At 40.5% G+C, this 19,704-nt stretch overlaps 2 protein-coding genes across 2 annotated transcripts; both read left to right on the top strand.

The window, feature by feature from the left end:
* Positions 1–4,468: 4,468 nt before the first annotated feature.
* LOC134618323 (tripartite motif-containing protein 16-like) lies at positions 4,469–5,977 on the top strand. The gene has a single exon (XM_063463685.2). The coding sequence runs from the start codon at positions 4,469–4,471 to the stop codon at positions 5,975–5,977; it is 1,509 nt and encodes a 502-aa protein (XP_063319755.1).
* A 7,772-nt stretch (positions 5,978–13,749) lies between these two features.
* On the top strand, positions 13,750–16,003 carry LOC134619192 (zinc finger BED domain-containing protein 4-like). Its single transcript, XM_063464964.1, has 3 exons — positions 13,750–14,007; positions 14,259–14,709; positions 15,866–16,003. Exons 1-3 carry the CDS (start codon positions 13,754–13,756, stop codon positions 16,001–16,003), a joined length of 843 nt encoding a protein of 280 aa, XP_063321034.1. The 5' UTR covers positions 13,750–13,753.
* The last annotated feature ends 3,701 nt before the right edge of the window (positions 16,004–19,704 follow it).

Here is a 19,704-nt window from a genome sequence, read left to right as displayed (position 1 = left end):
ATTTGTGAAGGAAAGCAAAACACTTTTTTGAAAAGTCTGTAACAAAACCACCAAATCTGATAAAGGTTATTTAAATGCTGCTAAAGACTACTACTGCCAAAGAAGAATGGATTGGAATTTTAAAAAAAAATACATATCCTAACCTTAATTACTGCGGGAGAATAATGAATGATGCTCATAATCAGTAAAAAGTAAACTGAGTGCATTTTTTGTACAGAGATTCACTTTTAATGTGTATGTATAATATAATACAGATACATAAAAAATACACTCCAAAAATAGAAGAGTCCTTGAAATGTACAAAATATTATTAAAAAATTAGAAAAATTGAGACACCTTGGCCTATGGTACAATGTATACAATGTATGAAAAGATCTTTACTGCAGATACTACTATGCCTCTGCAGATTTTTCATTTTATTTTAACCTATGTCGCCTCACCTTGAGGTTGGCAAATCTGTCTATCACATTTTGGTGGTCAAGTCTCTCAAGCATCTCTTTCTCAACTGACATCACAGCCAGGTGCTGGAGTCTGCTTTGACCCATGGTCCTTCTCAGCCAGGTATGGAGCTGACTCAAGACACTAAAAGACCTTTCACAGCTACAGCTGCTAACTGGGTTTGTTAGGGCAACCTGAATAACAGTTTTCAGTGTGGGGAAGATCTGATTATTCAGAAGATTGTACAATGTTAACATATCTGGAATGGCACCAGCCTCACTCTTGAGCTTCAAAAGGTTTTTGGCAACCGTGACTTCCTCTGACTGAATTTCAATATGGTAATGCAGTGCCAGGGCTGACAACCCAGTTTGTTTTGCAGATTCTGTATAGCAGCTTTAATATAGGGAGAACACAACTTCCAGATTGTATGAGTAAAATTAGTTGTTTTTTTTTTCTTTGCCAGTTTAACAGTTTCTGATTTGCCTGTTAGTACTCCCTGTCTGTTTTCTTACCTGGTTCTTCCTGACCTTGTACTTTCTCCTCAGGTTCCCCTCTTTCCTCTCTCTTTCTTTGGACTGACAATCATACACAAATAGATTGTATTCAATTAGATTTAAAAAAAAATACTATTAAGATCACTAATAAAAAAGTCCTCTCTCAGTGTACTTTCAACCAAAAGGCAAATAACCAAACCACATGTACATCTAATAAAAGATATAAATATTGAAACACTTATCCAACATTATCCTTTATTGAGGGATCATTTGATCTTACACTTTTACCTAAATGTGGCTCCTTTTTTTGAAAAAACTTCCTCATATCCATTATGAACCTGGCTGTCTCTCTGTACACACGCGCGCGCACACACACACACACACACACAACAGGAGTTATAAGGTTAATGGGCATCCAGCCAGTTAGCTAGTTAGTACCTTGGGTTCAATATCGGCACATACACATAGGACAAAATAACCAGTTTCTCTCATTACATTTCAAACAGGATAGTGATAACAACAGCAGGCTACGGACAATTTTAAGTTTTAGATTTTAAATAGGCTATATACATTTAAATGGGAGCAACAGGACGGTCAAATGTCGCTGATGTTACTACAGAGCAGGACGGATTGTAGGGTAGCAAACATAGTCAGGAAACACATTTTCAACACAGCAGGTTACCTGGGTGTAATGTTTTTCAGCTAAAAAGAAACATGGTCTGACTCCTACCTAACTATATAAAGAGTAACTGAAGGTTAAATGCAGCTAATATGTCCTGTTTTAAGGCAGGTGCTTCCACCTCCGCTCCGCTGCGTCTCAGCCACCATCGCTCTGGCAGCAACGGTGCTAGAGCCAGAGTAAGGGAGAGCCGAGCTGGAACAAACCATTTTGGGAGGGGGGAGGGGTTATCTATACTTTTGTTGTTAAAATGTTCCATCTCAATTACGTACTGTATGCTTTTTATATTTTTAGTAGTGTGTCACACAAACAGCAAATATTGTCAAAAAAAGAGTAAGAAATCTTTGGGGGTGCTTTGATTCATTTTGGGGGTGCTTCAGCACCCCCAAAATGGATGTATGATGATGGATAAATGAAATGTACAAAGAAAATTTGACTATATTACAAAAGGACATCTATCTTGGTAACATCAAATGGCCAGAGCATAATTTGTCAACTAGTCCGAAAATAAGTTATACAGGAACAGTCAAAGACACACCTTCTCATGTGTCACATTTCTATTCATTCAAAACACTTACCCATAGCTGTATTTTATACAGCTCTTACAGGATTCAAAGTACAGGGTCATGTGAGTATTTAATGTACGGCTCAGATCTACTGAATTTCTGAGTTTCTAGAGCAGACACAGCTCACATCATAACAGGCTTCAGGCGCCATTTTAGTGACTTTAACAATATTATAAATTTTAATATCGGTCTAGCTGACATTAGGTTATGTACGCCGCACGCAATAAAACCACATATTTTAGAAGCCAAAGGTTCAAAATAGTTGGGAGCAACTTCACTTAATTATAACAGTGGTTTTGTTAGGAAAACAGTTCTGTATACCGAATACTAAATTGCGTTAACGTCAACGGCTAAGGTATCTAACACAGCTAACTGGGTTTTTTTTTTTAGCACAGCATTAACAGCAAGCTACAATGACGAGTAACAAAAGCAAAACAGTAAAAAGGTTTTAATGAAAATGTTTTACCTTTTCCAACAGTCCCAGAATCCAGAGCTTCAAAGACCAGCAGGTACTGTTATCTGTTACCGTCTGTGAGAAATTGTTTTTTCCCTTACAAAGTTCAAGGACCGCCGGTCGCGCAAAATCTGTTTGCGCATGCGCATCCCAACGATTGCCCCCCCCCTCCCTTTCGGGAGGTTGCTATAGTACGACGTGTTGTAACGTCACTCTCTCTCTCTCTCTCTCTCTCTCTCATTTATTTGGCTCGAAACACATATTAACAAATTGCTCAGTGATGAACAAGTACTCAGATCATTTACCTAAGCAGAGTGCTTTGTCAAAACTAAGTGTGTCGGTATGTGTTCATTACACATAAGTGTGTTCATTACATTGACATTCTGTTGTGCAATTGTTATTTACTTGTATTTTAGAATTTGACTTTACATAATGCTGGGTGGTTTGTAAAGTTTACAATAACTAGTATTATCATTATGCTATATTTTCTAATATATATAATAATCTCAAAAGTAATGCCTTGAAACAGAAAATAGTAATACTTTATTAAAATTTAAATCTAAAGTACAGTATTTGAATGTGTGTATTGTGTCTGCTGTTTGTTAACTCACCATATTCATAAACGTGTTAATAATAAATTCCATATTCTATTACCACATTATTTGTGATCAATGGGTTTGCGGGGTTAGGGGTAGGGTCTTTAGGCTTTGGCCCCCATCCCTGCCACCAGTATATTTTTAAGCAAGTATTTCTAACTTTTATTTGAATATTCAGTTTCCTACCATCTGCTCTTAAAGGGTAATCACCAGGTAACCCGTCCTCCCCCTTCGCACACACATGCACACAAACAAAACACACAGTATAATTCACAGCCTCATTATAGTGAATAAATATTTATGCCATTTTACACCATCAAACTTAGATTGCTAAGGATGAAGAACCTTTTGTTCTTTAAAGAACCATTTGTAATACCTAAAGAACCATCTACAAAATAAAAAGGTTCTTTGACGTATGATGGTTCTTTAAAGAACCATGAAGACATCTGAAGAACCATTTAAGAACCATAATTTTTCTGAGAGTATACCAAAAGATAACAGTTTGAGCATGAAAACATAGTATACCTAAAGCAAAAGTACTTCATTATTACAGAATCATATAGGGCACATGATATTATTGGGTTAGTCATAAATATATATGTCAGTTTAATGTTGCAGCCACAGATGACTGAGTGTAGTTTTATCCACAGTAACACAACCAGGGGACACAATAATTCAGGTAATACAGGAATTTAACTCCATCCCAGGACACTTGGGTTGGCTTTATGTGTTATTCAGCGCCGTCACCATACCAAATTTTTTGACATGATGAAAAGAATTTACTTTGATTAAATTATTATTGGATTTTATTATATGGTTATTAAGGCTGAAGTTTGTTCACTGTGTTTACAGATTAAAGCTGTCTGGCTCATGGATTCAGGCTGATGCAGAAACTCATTCAAAATCCAGATCAATCAAAATGCAGACATTTGGTAATTAGATATTAATTCCTTTAACACATTTTTACTCGGCGTAAAAACGCCTTTGTACCTTTGTGTTAATTGTGTGCTGTTGCTTTAAGAGACCACCCCTCGCTGGATTACTTAAGCTAACTTTCAGATTTCCACAGAGACAAACTTCTCCAGTTTTATATCATCCAGCAAGAACACTTGTGAGTTTGACCTGCTTATTATCCTCGCAGAATAAAGGAATAAAGCTTTCCTTCCAACCGACGTTGAGTGTTTGAAGCGAGTTGGATTATTGAGGGGACAACGAGCTAAGTTACATTTAGCATCCCGGAAATGGCGCAGCGAGAAAACCAGGTGAACCGAGACAAACTTTGCTGCTCGATCTGTTTGGATCTCCTGAAGGATCCGGTGACTATTCCCTGTGGACACAGCTACTGTATGAACTGTATTAAAAGCTACTGGGATGAAGAGGATCAGAAGGAAACCCACAGCTGTCCTCAGTGCAGACAGACCTTCTCACCGAGGCCTGCTCTGGTGAGAAACACCGTGATAGCAGATTTAGTGGAGGAAACAAAGAAGACTGGACTCCAAGCTGCTAAAGCTGATCTCTGTCATGCTGAACATGAAGATGTGACCTGTGATTTCTGCACTGAGAGAAAGCTGAAAGCTGTCAAGTCCTGTCTGCAGTGTCTGGTCTCTTACTGTGAGCAGCACCTCCAGCCTCATTATGAATCCTCCGCCTTTAAGAAACACAAGCTGGTGGACCCCTCCCAGAAGCTCCAGGAGATCATGTGCCCTCGCCACAATGAGGTGATGAAGATCTTCTGCCGCACTGATCAACAGTGTATCTGCATTCTTTGCACAATGGATGAACATAAAGGTCACGACACAGTTTCAACTGCAGCAGAGATGAACGAGAAGCAGAGAGAGCTCAAAGAGAGACAGCAGAACATCGAGAGGAAAATTAAAGAGAAAGAGAAAAGTGTGAAGGTCCTGCAGCAGGAGATCTCTGAGCTGAGGAGGAGAAAAGCTGAGCTGGAGCAGCTCTCTCACACAGAAGACCCCACCCAGTTTCTACACAACTACACCTTGCTGTCACGTCTCAGTGAAGCTCCAGACTCAGTCAGCATCAATATTCATCCTGAGAGCTACACCGAGGATGTGACAGCAGCTGTGTCAGAGACCAGAGAGAAACTGCAGGACAATGTTGAATGGACCATAACCGCTGTGAAAGAAACTCAAGGGAATGTTTCATACTTTGAGTCAGAGCCCAAGACCAGAGCTGAATTCCTAAAATATAAATGTGAAATCACATTCAACCCAAACACAGCACACCAGCGTGTTGTGCTTGGGCCTGGTTTAAAAGTGAAATATAGTCATACTCAAACAGCCAGCTATGATCACACTGACAGATTTACTGACTGGCCTCAGGTGTTGAGCAGAGAGAGTTTCACAGGACCTTGTTACTGGGAGGTGGAGTGGAGCGGAGATGATGTTTTTATATCATTAGCTTACAAAAACATAAGCAGATCAGGAAAAGAGAGTGTTTTTGGAAACAATAACAGTTCATGGGCGCTGGAGTGTTTCAGTGGTGGTTATGAATTTAGAAAAGGCAACAGCAGCACTTTCATTAAAGGTCCACAGTCCTCGAGAATTGGAGTGTTCCTGAATCATTTTAAAAAGGGTTCAGTTAATTACACTTTTCTGTCCTTCTACAGCGTCTCTGAAAGCACTCGAACCATGACTCTCCTCCACAGAGTCGCTACCGGTAGCACTTGCTCACTCCTTGTTGGGCTCGGGGTATATGGTGGCAGTGCTAAAATCTGTGAGATTTTAAGTTAAAATGATAAGATAATTATTTTATGACTTTTATGGAACAAAAAGTAAAGAAGCTCCATAATCCAAGATACTTATTACTGAAGGTAAAATGTATTTGTTTTATAGTTTTTCATGTTAAAAGTAGTAGACTAGTAAAAAATGACATGAAAAGTAGTGATATAAACCAGTTTAAAATAAAACTCAAAAAAGAAATTTTAAATAAGTATAAGAATGAAGAAAATGCAATTAACCCAAGACAGCAGTCAAACTGATGTTTATTTTCTTGATTTTCTTGTTGAACATGACAATTTTTTTTTATTTTATTTTTTTGTGATGTTATTATGTTCTAAGTTGAAGGCATTGTAAACGTTTTGTTGTTCAAATTTAGATGATGAGGATGTAAACCTGAGGGGGTAGGGCTAAATAAGTATATACTTCAGCCTACTCCTTTTCAAACAACTGCATGGAATGATTTTATGAAATGTTGGTGAATGTATATGTTTGAAATAAAAATGAACTGAACTGAACTGAACTGAAAAGTGATCAGCCATCGTTTCATCTCAGTTTTTAAAGCTTCATTTCTCTAAAGATACTAAAGATTATTTTAAAATCTTTTCTTGATTTGTGACAGTCTTTTGATATTTGAGATGATCACAAAGTTCCTGGTTTTTAGCAATAATTGACTAAATAAAAACTGAAAATAAATTTTTCTGATTTTGTTAATTATGGGTTTTTTTTGCATCGTTTCTGTATCAGAATGTTTCTTAAACAAAATATTGATAACTAATTTCAATGTTTTTGATATACCACCAAATCACAACAGCAATGATTAACAGCAATATCAGGTCTTGAAGAATGTGAATCTCTTTCCATTGATTATTGTGTTATACCAGGGGTAGACGGATTTTCATTGTCCAGAGGATAAAATTAAAAAAAAATCACACCAAGTCTATATGGTATGTGTGGATTATGGTTTTTGGGGGGAATATTTCATCCATGGAGCATGAGGTAAATTGTCTACATGCCTAAATACATTGAGTTGCTGCCATGTGGTAGATATTTGCATTAATAAGCAGTTGATCAGGTGTGCCTAAAAAAGTTGTAGGTGAGTGTACATACACTAGGAAATCTTTAACTTGTTTACAAGCAGGGCTTGTAAACAGTTTATTTTTAAAGCCCTGCTTTAAAAATAAACTGGATAATGCCAAAGTCTGCCAGATTAAATGATATATATACTGTTAGCGCCATTTATAGTTATTACATGTTTTATTTTGAAAAGCCTGAAAAGGATATGGGGCTTTGGTTGTGAAAGGTTTGTGAGAAATAAACAAGCGAATGGCGGAGCGACACGATGGTTTTACCGTCGTTGTTGCACAAACCGACGCGTAAAACAGCCTCTTGTCCATCCAGACTCTTATTTTAGATATAAGAGAAATAGAGAACTTCAAGAAGAAACAAGATAGCCGCTACATTAAGTAAAACCATCATGCTCCCGAGCGAGACGACTGCATCGCTATGAGATCGTACAAAGTTCGATACAGCAAGTCAGTTAAGTGTACAGAGCTGTATGCATGAAGAATCTAAGAGGAGAAGAAATAAGCTTCCATGGATAAAGTTTTGGACTATGATATGCTGCCAAGCTACAAGTCGTGCTAAAATTGAACAATTGCGATACTCAACTTCTTACAAATAAGTCAGTGACAGTGTTTTGGTCTTAAGAAGATGACATTCACTACGAAAGCCTCAGCTTTGTGTCATAGACCATTTGTTTCATGAACACTTGTTGAATAAGAAGTTGCGTAAAAGGAGCAGAGATGGCAGATAAAGAGCCGCAAGGTTCCAGGCCCAGGGCACAGAGCTGCAGTAGCAGGACTGGCCCCAAGAGGGCACAAAAGTACACCGAAAGAGGTTTGGAAGAACAGCTCGGCAGGCACATAAACGCAAGAAGGTCCAAGCTGTCACAATTAACTTCGAAAATTAATAAAATTAGCGGACTAATGAAAGAGAATGAAAGCCTTGACATTGTTGATGAACATTTAAGTAACTTTTCAAAGCTACATGAAGAATTCTTACGGGCAAATGATGATGTACTGTCGCTGTTGCCGGAAGATGAAAGGAATGTGGACCAGATGCTCTGGTTCAATCTAAAAAAGGAGCAGTTCAGTGCGTTTATGACTGAAGTTGAGAAATGGATCATCGTAACAAGGCAGCATCAAGATGACGTGAGCCCAGATGACAGCGTGTCAGTGACTGCTAGACCAACTTCAAAGAAATCAGGTACCAGCGTTGGAAGAAGCTCAGTCAGTAGCCGGTCATCGAGGTCGTCCAGAGCTTCTTCGGTATCATCTGTACGGCAGAAAGAGGAAGCAGAGCGCGCTGCTCTGCTCGCACGAGCCGCATCCTTGAAACAGAGACAAGCCTTGGACATTGAAGAATGTAAGTTAAAGGCAAGAAGAGAACAGCTTGAGCTCGAGACAGCTATTGCTGCTTCTACAGCCAAAATAAAAGTGTTAGAGGACTGTGAATATGACAGCTCTAAAAATGATGTGGAACAGTGTGAATCAGCTGTTAAACAGTTCAGCTTCCAAGAGCCAAAGGTACAAGGTGAACATGATGAGCAGTCACAGGTAAACAGTCACAGTGTAAAACAAGAAGATGACTTATACCAAACTGATGCCAGTGTTATTCCAATGAATCTATGTGAAGTCATGTTGAAACAAAATGATATCACTGAGATGTTGGTCAAACAACATAGACTGTCACATTTGCCTCAAAGAGACATTCCCATCTTTAATGGTGATCCACTTGAGTTCATACCATTTATAAGAGCCTTTGACCATACAATTCATGATAAAACTGACAGTGACAGTGACAGGTTATATTACCTTGAACAGTTCACCAGAGGTGAGCCCAGAGATTTGGTAAGAAGTTGTCAGCACATGAATCCTCAACAAGGCTACAATGAGGCAAGGAAGTTGCTGTTTTGTCATTATGGTAATGAACTGAGAATTGCAACTGCCTACATGAACAGAGCATTTGATTGGCCACAAATCAAAACAGATGATGCAAAGGCTCTTCATAGCTATTCACTGTTTCTCACTGGTTGTAACAAATCAATGCAAGACATCAGTCAACTGCAAGAGATGGAGATCCCCACGAACCTCAGAGTTATTGTCTCTAAACTGCCATACAAAATGAGAGAAATGTGGAGAGTCTCTGCTTTTGACATTCAAGAAACAAGTGGAAGGAGAGCAAAGTTCTCAGATCTGGTCAGATTCATAAACAGACAAGCAAAAATAGCTGCAGATCCTTTGTTTGGTGACATTAAGGACGCTGAAGATAAAGCAAATTCGTCTGCAAATGTGAGAATGACTAGATCATCCAGGCAAAGGGGAAGCACATTTGCTACAAGTGTAACACAAGCTGCAAATGAAAGGTCACCTGAAATTAATAAAAGTGCTTCTTGTCACACTAGCAATGCCTTCCAGAAACCATGCATATACTGTGAAAAACTGCATACACTGGCAGAATGTCAAAAAGTCAGAAACCAGCCTTACAAAGAAAGACTAGAGTTCCTTAAAGCAAAGGGTCTGTGCTTTGCATGTCTGACACAAGGTCATCTGAGTAAGGACTGTAAGAAAAGATCATTGTGTGAGTACTGCTCTAAGAGACATCCAAGTATGCTTCATCGGACAAGGGAGGAGGACAGTAAGGCAGATGATTGCATCCAGAGAAACGTCTCTGACAATCCCACGACAAGTGATGAAACACACATTTCAGGCAGACTTTGTGGAGCCACAGGGGCCGGAAAAGACATTCATGTGTTATCAATCGTTCCTGTGTGGGTTAAGTTAAAGAAAGGCAATAAGTTAATTGAGACTTATGCATTCATGGACAATGGGAGCCAAGCCACGTTTTGTTCAGAAAAGCTGATGAGACAACTTGGTGTAGAAGGTAAGAAGACAAAATTCATGCTTCGCACAATGGGACAGGAAAAGATGGTGACAAGCTACCACCTGTCAGGATTAGAAGTGTGTGGTTTAAATGAGAACACCTATATAGATCTTCCTGACATTTACACTCATGCCGACATTCCAGTGTCTAGAGCAGGGGTCGGCAACCCTAGGCACGCGTGCCACAGTTGGCACGCGAAGGGTTAACTGATGGCACAACCATAGCTGGACTGGCCATCGGGCATACCAGGCATTTGCTCGGTGGCCCGATGATTTATTTATTTATTTATTTTTGTAACGGTGTAAACAATGAAAGGTGGTGGATTGGCCAGATGCTGGCCGGTGTGTAAAAATAACTCAGTTGTTTGGTGGTGGATATGGCGGAGCTTCCACAGATTCAGTAAAATTAACAAGTGGTGGAGGCCAGCAGGTGGATGAGGGAGAGGGGAGGCAGGAGGAGGAGAGACCCGAGGCAGCCGCCGGTCCAAGTGTCTGTGAACTGAACTTCAGGTAAGAAGTTATGACCTGCAGTCTATCTGGGTCAGATATAAATCAAGTTTAGGTGGAGTTTATTTTCGTTGTGCTGACTTTTTACTGTCAGTTACAATAACTCGTACTGCGTGCTAGCTAGCATGACGGAGTTTCTATACAGCTGGGTAGGTGCTTTGATGTTATTGATAATGAACTTTATTTTATTCATAAGGTTAGTTAGTAGAGTTGCCAACCGTCCCGTAAAAAGACAGAATCGTCCCGCATTCAGAGAAATTATTACGCGTTTCGTGTTGAGCTGAGAAGGGACACACCGGACTTCAGCTAGGATGGAAAAAGACACAAAGGTGGAGTTATTCTGTCGTTACGCTGCACAGCTGCCTCTTCTTCTCTCCCCTCCCTCTCCTGTTGCTACTTCAATCATGAAACTGATCAATGATCAGCTGATCGGCTTTTCTCTCTTGTTTGTTTATCGCCCACTTTGCGCCAGAAAGAGGAAAGCAGCGGATGTCGCGCCAAACAACAGCAGCACGTTTAAGCTTGATCAGCTGTTGTTAGAATTTATTTAATATTAATTTCTAGTATCAGCTGATGTTTGCTGGAGCCACAGCTGTAAAAGCTGCTGGTCATAATGTCGGTTTGGTTATCTGGTGAGAGGGAAGCATGAAGATGAAACCAGGAGATGTCCTTACTGAATCATCAGAGCTGAACAGGTGATGGAGAAACAGGTTTACCTTTTAGGTGACATGAATGAGTTGAAGGGAAGTTATGAACTGTTTCTGAGAGACAAATAACACCAGGATCCTTTTCTAAGTAGCTGACAGCTGGTAACTGTGCAGGGGTGGATCTAGCAAAGTTTTGCCAGGGGGGCCAGGTAGGGCATTAACAGCGAAAGGGGGGCACAAAGAAATACTTTCTTATTTTTATTTAAAATGTCTGGCTGTTATTAAATAATTATCTGAAGCTTACAACCAAAGTTTTTATCTGATGTAAAATGTAGAGAAATCATACATATACCAACAAGACAGTGTACATCACTGTCACAACAGCGTTTGTTTTCATCCAAAGGCTTTATGGCTTTAATACCTGGTGGGCCGGTCTTTAGTCAAAATGTCTGGGCTGTTTTTTTGTCCCAGTCCAGCCCTGGGCACGACACGCAGTGAATTAATCTGAGAAGGTGCATCAAAAAATAAATGGCCACGCCAGCAGTGCACATCGCAAATTGGGACTTTCAGGTGTATGGACCAATGTTTTATTTTCTGATCAAACCAGAAATCTGTAATGAGCAGCTAGATTTGTCTCGCATTAACTGGCTGAGTTAATGCCAGTTAATGCAACATCGAAGCAGCTGGAATCCATAGATGTGTGTGTTCATGGAGCTTGCATTTTCACCTGCTGGACATCACTACCTGACAAGTTTAACTGTCTTCAGAACATTGCAGAGGCCTTATTGACAGTATTTGGCTCTACATATCTGTGTGAGCAGATTTTCTCTCACATGAGTGTCCTCAGGTAGCCGTCTGAACGCTGGACACTCAGAGACCTGTGTCTCTGAGTGGGAGACCAGAGATCAGATTAACATGTGTGTCTCTGTATTAACAAACATGCCATATTGGCTTAGTTTATTTTTCTTATCATTGTTGTGAGGAGACCATAAATAGCATTTGTATTTTCTGTTGTACAGTTCATTTGCTGTTATGGAGTTCTTGTTATGGATAAAAAGTGTCTTTTTTTGTTTCAAAATAGCTGAGAACTATTCGCTGATAGCTGCCAACATCTGTGAACAAATATAATTCTATAAAGTGGTTCTATATATTGTGTAACTGTTCATATAGAGCGTTATCAAATTTATTGCTAATGCAATCATATTGCACATTGACTTCTGAGGAAATTTTAAATGGCACTCGCCATCAGAAAGGTTGCCTACCCCTGATCTAGAGAGAACATCCCTACACAGGATGACTTAAAAAGGTGGCCACATCTTCGGCAAATCAAGTTCCCACATTCAGTTGTAGACATTGGACTTTTGATAGGATGTGATGTGCACAAGGCTATGGACCCATGGGAGATTATTCATAGTAAAGATAATGGTCCATATGCCGTTCGAACAGTCCTGGGTTGGGTTATCAATGGCCCTCTCAAGAGAGATTCTTGCTCTACTCCTTCTGACAGAGAGCTGAGTGTTTCAGTAAATCGCATCTCTGTCACTAATGTTGAGAATCTTTTGATGCAACAGCTCAACTATGATTTTCCAGAGAAAGCTTCTGAGGAAAAACAGAAAATGTCACGAGAAGACATCATGTTTATGGATTCTGTCAATGGCACAGTTGAAAGGATTAATGGTCATTATGGCATAGGTCTTCCTTTGAGAAACAAAGCTGTCAAAATGCCAAACAACCGCAGTGCAGTAATGCAGAGGGCAGAGAATCTGAAAAGAAAATTAATCAGAAACACAGAGTTTCACAAGGAGTATCAGAGCTTCATGTCTGACTTGCTCAATAAAGGCTACGCAGTTCAGGTACCAAACACAAAGACTACCCCTGAAAATGGGAGAGTTTGGTACATACTACACCATGGGGTGTACCACCCCCAGAAAAGAAAACTCCGTGTAGTTTTTGACTGTGCAGCATCCTTTCAAGGGAAATCACTGAACGAAGAACTCTTGCAAGGGCCAGACCTAACGAACACACTAGGGATGCACCGATACCGGTATCTGGTATCGGCCTCGATACCACATTTTCTAAAGTACTCGTACTCGTTAAAAGTCCCCCGATACCGGGGACCGATACCACGGTCTGAGACCTGTCTATGTTTGAGCGGCATGTAAGGGGTTAATCACAGGCGCCGAGTGCCCGCCCCCAGGCCCCGGCTGCAGCTCGGAGCTGGGAGAAGGCAGGCGAGACATATCAGCCATGTGGAACTATTTCAAAGTGAACCAAGACGCGAAAACAAAGGCGGACTGCAAATTGTGCTCAGCGAAATTGTCCAGAGGAGGCTCAAAAGGTAGCGCATTTAACACAAGTAATTTAATCAAGCACCTAAAATCCCAACACGACAACGAGTACAAAGAGTTTACCCACGCTTATTTACCCACGCTTATTTACCCATGCTTATTAGCACAGAGGAGCATAGCTGATGCTATAGCAGTGGGACGGAAAATAATTGGGCATTTTAAACATTCCGCCTTAGCCTACTCCTGCCTCGAGGACATTCAGGGACAGCTCAACCAGCCAATAAAGAGACTGCAGCAGGACGTACAGACGCGCTGGAACATGCTCCAGTCCCTCATTGAGCAAAAGCGAGTGCTGGGGGTGTATGTGTCCGAGCATGAACTCCCTGACTATCTCACCGCTCACCAATGGGCTCTTATGGAGACGACTGTTGCCATCCTCCACCCTTTGAGGAACTAACTAAAAAAGTGAGCAGCTATGACGCACTAGCCTCTGATGTCATCCCAGCTGTGGCTGTGCTAGTGAGACTTCTAAACAGAGAAACAGACGAGGACCACGGCGTCAAGACAATGAAAGCAACCTTACTGGCAGCTGTCAAGAAGTGCTTCAGTGACGTCGAGACCGACCCACTGTACTTCATCTCCACCATACTTGACCCAAGGTAAAGTCTGTGTGCTATAGGTATTCAATGATAAACTACAGTACTAAATGTAAGATTATTTTACATCTGAAATATTATATATTTGTAACTAAAATACACAAATACAAATGTATGCAATATATATAATATGAAATACATTTCCCTTATTACTACCAGAAAGTCAAATGGCTGGCATTTGTCACAGTGGTTTAGGGGAAACTAAAATCAGTCCTATTTTTCCACATATTAATACATTTATGAATTTTGTGCAGGTATAAAGATCGCTTCTTCTCCAACAACACTGCTCCAGAGGCCAAGCTGCACCTGAAGCAGGAGCTGCAGATAATGTCCAGAGCTGAGGCAGAGGGGAGTCGGGCAGAAGCTGCAGAACCTCTTGCTAAACTGTTCCTCAAGGCCCAGGCCAGCACTAGCAGCAGTCTGGACACTGTATTTGACGAAATCGCTAAGGAGCAGCCCCAGGCAGCACAGCCGCTGGCAGCAGGTGCTGCCATTGAGCTCGACACATACCTCGGAGAGGCCCCAAGCCCTCATGAAGACAGTCCTCTGAAGTACTGGGGTGTCAACAAAATCAGGTTCCCCACTTTGGCTAAAATAGCCCGTAAATACCTCTCAGCCCCATATAGCAGTGTGGAAAGTGAAAGGCTTTTTAGCTCAGTGTCACACATTATAGATGAAAACAGAAACAGTCTGACTGCTGATAATGCAGAAAAGCTACTTTTCTTAAAAAAAAACTGCCACTCACTTTTTCTCTCCATTAAGTCAGTCGTCTTAGACTTGATGTTAATACCTACCTCAGTTGCACTGACTGCCACAGTTCTATGTTGGTGGATGTTGTTAGTTTATTCAAATATTGTGCACTAAATAGCAAAGATGTTTATTAATGCCCCTTGTGTTGTTCAAAGCGGCAGAGTTTACAATAAACTGAAAAAAATACTTGAGTTGCACTGTCACTGTTTAATTTTTTTTTTCATGATTATTTATTTTGTAATATGTTGCATACAACATGCTTTTCATTTTAAATAAATGTTCTTAATTCCAAACCAGTCCCTTGTTTTTTTTTTTGTTAAATTATAGGACTAAAGCTGTTACCTGTAAATTTAAATCATGTTTTTATTAAGTACTCGGTATCGGTATCAGCGAGTACTGAAATGCAAGTACTCGTACTCGTACTCGTTTCCAAAAAAGTGGTATCGGTGCATCCCTAGAACACACTGATTGGAGTACTAACAAGGTTTAGGTGGGATCACATTGCCTTGATGTCAGACATAGAAGCTATGTATCACCAGGTGCGAGTACCTCCAGAGGACAGTGATCTTTTGCGTTTTCTCTGGTGGCCAAATGGGAACTTGAATGAACCTCTGCAAGAATACAAAATGATGGTGCACTTGTTTGGGGCAACATCCTCCCCAAGCTGTGCAAACTATGCACTAAAAAAAAGCAGCAGAAGATGCTAAAGAAAAAATGCCACTAGCAGCAGTTAACGCTGTTCTGAACAACTTTTATGTAGATGATTGTCTTCTGTCAGTTTCAGATGAAACAGAGGCATGTACTATGGTCAGGGACCTGACTGCATTGTGTGAGAGTGGAGGATTTCACTTAACAAAGTGGATGAGCAACAGCAGAGTTGTCCTTGCTTCCATTCCTGAAAAGGAAAGAGCAAAAGAGATTAAAGATTTGGATTTGAGACATGATGCACTACCAGATGAAAGAGTCCTAGGAGTGAACTGGTGCACAGAGACCGATGTATTCAAGATCAGGATAACTGAAAAACCTGTGCCAAAGACTAGGCGAGGTATCCTCTCATTTGTAAGTGCAATATATGACCCACTGGGCTTTTTGTCTCCTGTCATTCTGCCAGCAAAAATCATCCTGCGAGAGCTATGTGGCAGGAAGACCTCATGGGATGAGGAAATCCCAGCTGAACTGGCTCAAAGGTCACAAGTTTGGCATTCAGAGCTTTCAAAACTTCATGGCTTTACCGTCAACAGGTGTTTGAAACCTGCTGGATTTGGAGTGGTCATATCTACACAATTGCACCACTTCGCTGATGCCAGTGAGAGAGGTTATGGAGTCGTTACTTACCTCCGTATCACAAACCAGAAAAGAGAAACTCACTGCTCATTCATTATTGGCAAGTCCAGAGTGTCTCCTCTGAAGCAGATAACAATTCCACGTCTTGAGTTGACAGCAGCTGCAGTTGCTGTAAAAATGGACAAGCTCATGAGAAAGGAGCTGAAAATGCCACAAGAAGAATCTGTGTTTTGGTCTGACAGTACCACTGTCTTAAAGTACATTTCCAGCGAGAACATCAGATTTAAGACATTTGTAGCAAATAGAGTGTCACTTATTAGAGACAACACAAAACCAAGTCAGTGGATGTTTGTGAACTCTGAATTAAACCCTGCTGGCCACGCTTCAAGAGGAATGAACACAGACACATTCATGAAGTGTTCAAACTGGATTGCTGGGCCAGAGTTTTTGACAAAAGATAAGAAAAACTGGCCAATTCCACCGGACATTAAAGAAACACCAAAAAATGATGTCGAAGTCAAACAGGTGATGAGTGTGGATGTTACAAAATTACATGAAAATCCATTAAACAAACTGATCTCTCACTATTCAGACTGGTACCATCTAAAAAAGGCAGTTTCCCGGATAGTCATTTTCAAGCAGCTGCTTCGCAGGTTAAGTGCACATCGGAAGCTTCTCATGTCACAAGCAAGTGGCTGTGAAAGCAGCAAAAGGAAATCTGAAAAGGTTGCAGGTCAAATGCAGCAGTTCAAAACATGTATTAAGGGATCTTCACTTACTGCTGCAGATGTTGCAAAGGGAGAAACTGAGATTGTCAAGTTTTGTCAAAATCAAAGCTTCGCAGAAGAAATTGCAAGTCTTCAGAAAGGTGACAAGCTTAAAAGGAGCAGTCACATTGCGAAGCTGGATCCTTTTGTCCAGGATGGAGTTTTAAGGGTTGGCGGTAGGTTGCATGAGTCTGCACTACCAGCCAATGTTAAGCATCCAGTGATTCTCCCTAAAGGTCATCATGTTTCTACTTTGATTCTGAGACACATTCACCAAGAAACAGGTCATGGAGGAAGGAATTACACATTATCCAGGCTGAGAGAAAGATTCTGGATTCCACAGGCAGATTCAGCAATAAGAAAGACCCTGTCAAAGTGTGTAACATGTAGAAGGACATCTGCGAAACCTGGTGAACAAAGAATGGCAAACTTGCCACAAGATCGCCTGATTCCTGACAAACCTCCATTCACAAATGTGGGCATAGACTATTTTGGACCTTTTGAGGTCAAGCATGGGCGCAGCAGAGTTAAGCGATATGGTGTATTGTTTACATGTCTTGCTGTTAGAGCAATACACATAGAAGTTGCCCACTCACTTGAGACTGATTCTTGCATAAATGCATTCAGGAGGTTTATTGCAAGACGAGGTCAAGTGTCTGTCATGGAATCAGACAATGGCACTAACCTTGTGGGTGCAGAAAAGGAAATGTGTGAAGCAATCAAGGGATGGAATCATTCAAAAATCTCAGAAATGCTCATGCAAAAGGGCATCACCTGGATATTTAACCCCCCAGCAGGGTCACATTTTGGAGGAATATGGGAGAGGCAAATTCGCTCAGTTAGGAGAATTCTTAACCAGATCCTAAAGCAGCAACCTCTGGATGATGAATGCTTGTGGACATTGCTATGTGAAGTTGAAGCAATTGTCAACGGCAGGCCAATAACAAGAGCGTCTAATGACCCCAATGATTTAGACGCACTTACACCCAGTCATCTACTTCTTCTTAAAGGGCAGCCAGTACTGCCACCTGGATTGTTTCAAAGAGCGGACTTGTATGCAAAAAAAAGGTGGAGACAGGTGCAGTACCTGTCAGACATTTTTTGGAAGCTTTGGACTAAAGAGTATTTGCCGCTTCTACAAGAAAGACAGAAGTGGTTAGTGACTAGGAGAAATCTGAGACCAGGAGATGTTGTTCTCGTAGTTGATGACAGTGCACCAAGAAGTTCCTGGTTAATGGGAAAGGTTGAGAGAACAGTTCCAGACTCACATGGACTTGTCAGACGTGTGTTTGTCAAAACCAAAACTAGCGTTTTGGAGAGGCCTATCGACAAGTTATGTTTATTGCTTGAAATGGAGGCAACAGTTTGAATCTCAGCCTCATGTGTAACAGATTTATGTTCAACACATATGATCCATATGACATTATATGTTTCATATAATGTTTGGTTAAGCCAGTTAGATTCTGAGTGTAGATATTAAATGACGCTTTATTGTGTTAATATGTAATTGTTATGCCTTAGCAGTAACAATTAGGGGCCGGAATGTTAGCGCCATTTATAGTTATTACATGTTTTATTTTGAAAAGCCTGAAAAGGATATGGGGCTTTGGTTGTGAAAGGTTTGTGAGAAATAAACAAGCGAATGGCGGAGTGACACGATGGTTTTACCGTCGTTGTTGCACAAACCGACGCATAAAACAGCCTCTTGTCCATCCAGACTCTTATTTTAGATATAAGAGAAATAGAGAACTTCAAGAAGAAACAAGATAGCCGCTACATATACAATACACTATAAATAAATAATAATGTTAAGCAACCAAAACCTTTCATGTATCAAAACATGGAAAGTCAGTCAGTCGGTGTGTTTCCATCCAGTCTCATCAAGCAGTAATATTGTAATCTGTAATCTCTGATTCTGAGCTTTGCCTTTGGAGTTAAAAATCCAAATCAGTGTTTGTCCCTGTGATCTGGATTTATTTATCACTAAAACTGTCCCACACTTAACCGAGAGCTGACACTGGAGGGTGACTGGTCTGAGTTTGGGTATCACACGGGCAAGTAAGTATAGTTATTACAATACAAACAGAACTTTTAGAAAGCAATTGACTCGCAGTCTGTTAGACATTAGCTTTCGGTCAGCATCAGGGACAACAACGAGCTCCTGCAGTCAGAGGTTGTGGGACGAACACATAAGCTCTCATCTTCTTCAGCTTGGCTGCCACAAGCCCAAACAGATTTAGCATCGCTAAAGTAACGTTGAGACAACTGTAATGTCTGTAAGCATGAATCACAGGTCATCACAGACTGATGATCACTGTATCAAACAGGCACACTCATGTCCTACAGCTCCTTGTCTCACAGTGAACCCGCTTTTGGTGCCCTGCTCCTGTCACTCGATAAACAGACCTTTTTAAAATTATTTACTATAATTTATAGTAGAATTAATATAAAATGTCAGACACTGTCCACTACCTAAAGGTTGAAGTCAGGTGTGTTAGTCTGTATTTCACAGAATGATGTAAAATAAGCAATCAGTGAAGTTTGACTTCTTCAACTTTGTCAAACCTCTTATTTTGTCTTTATTTGAAGCAGCTGCATAAAACCATGATGTCAGTGAAACAGTCATATGCAAGCTGGTATGTTGTATCATGGTGACAGTTTTAGTTCCCACACTGGGTTCACTTCTGCAGACTGCAGCAAATTGACGAGATACCAAAAGAGCAGGAAAGCTGAAGAGGTGAGCATTGAACAGACCACAGAGAGGTGACACAGTTTAAAAACTGAGTTAACACGATCAACATTTAAATGTAGAATGTTAACGTCAATGTTTTTTTTTTCTTTTTTATGTGTGTGACAAAGCTTATAGTCAGGGTTGGTGGGGTTAAGGCTCCTCTTTTCT

The sequence above is a fragment of the Pelmatolapia mariae genome, linkage group LG20, assembly GCF_036321145.2.
Source record: "Pelmatolapia mariae isolate MD_Pm_ZW linkage group LG20, Pm_UMD_F_2, whole genome shotgun sequence".
Lineage (NCBI taxonomy): Eukaryota > Metazoa > Chordata > Actinopteri > Cichliformes > Cichlidae > Pelmatolapia > Pelmatolapia mariae.
The sequence above is the reverse complement of the archived record's forward strand: the minus strand, read 5'-3'. Positions and strand labels throughout refer to the sequence as shown.

Bases quoted from the DNA above. Each gene is read 5' to 3' on its own strand.
- LOC134619192 (XM_063464964.1), top strand. From the start codon at position 13,754: ATGGGCTCTTATGGAGACGACTGTTGCCATCCTCCACCCTTTGAGGAA. The intron at 14,008-14,258 runs GTAAAGTCTGTG...AATTTTGTGCAG, and splicing joins TCCACCATACTTGACCCAAG to GTATAAAGATCGCTTCTTCT. The intron at 14,710-15,865 runs GCAGAAAAGCTA...TCATTCTGCCAG, and splicing joins ACAGTCTGACTGCTGATAAT to CAAAAATCATCCTGCGAGAG.
- LOC134618323 (XM_063463685.2), top strand. From the start codon at position 4,469: ATGGCGCAGCGAGAAAACCAGGTGAACCGAGACAAACTTTGCTGCTCG.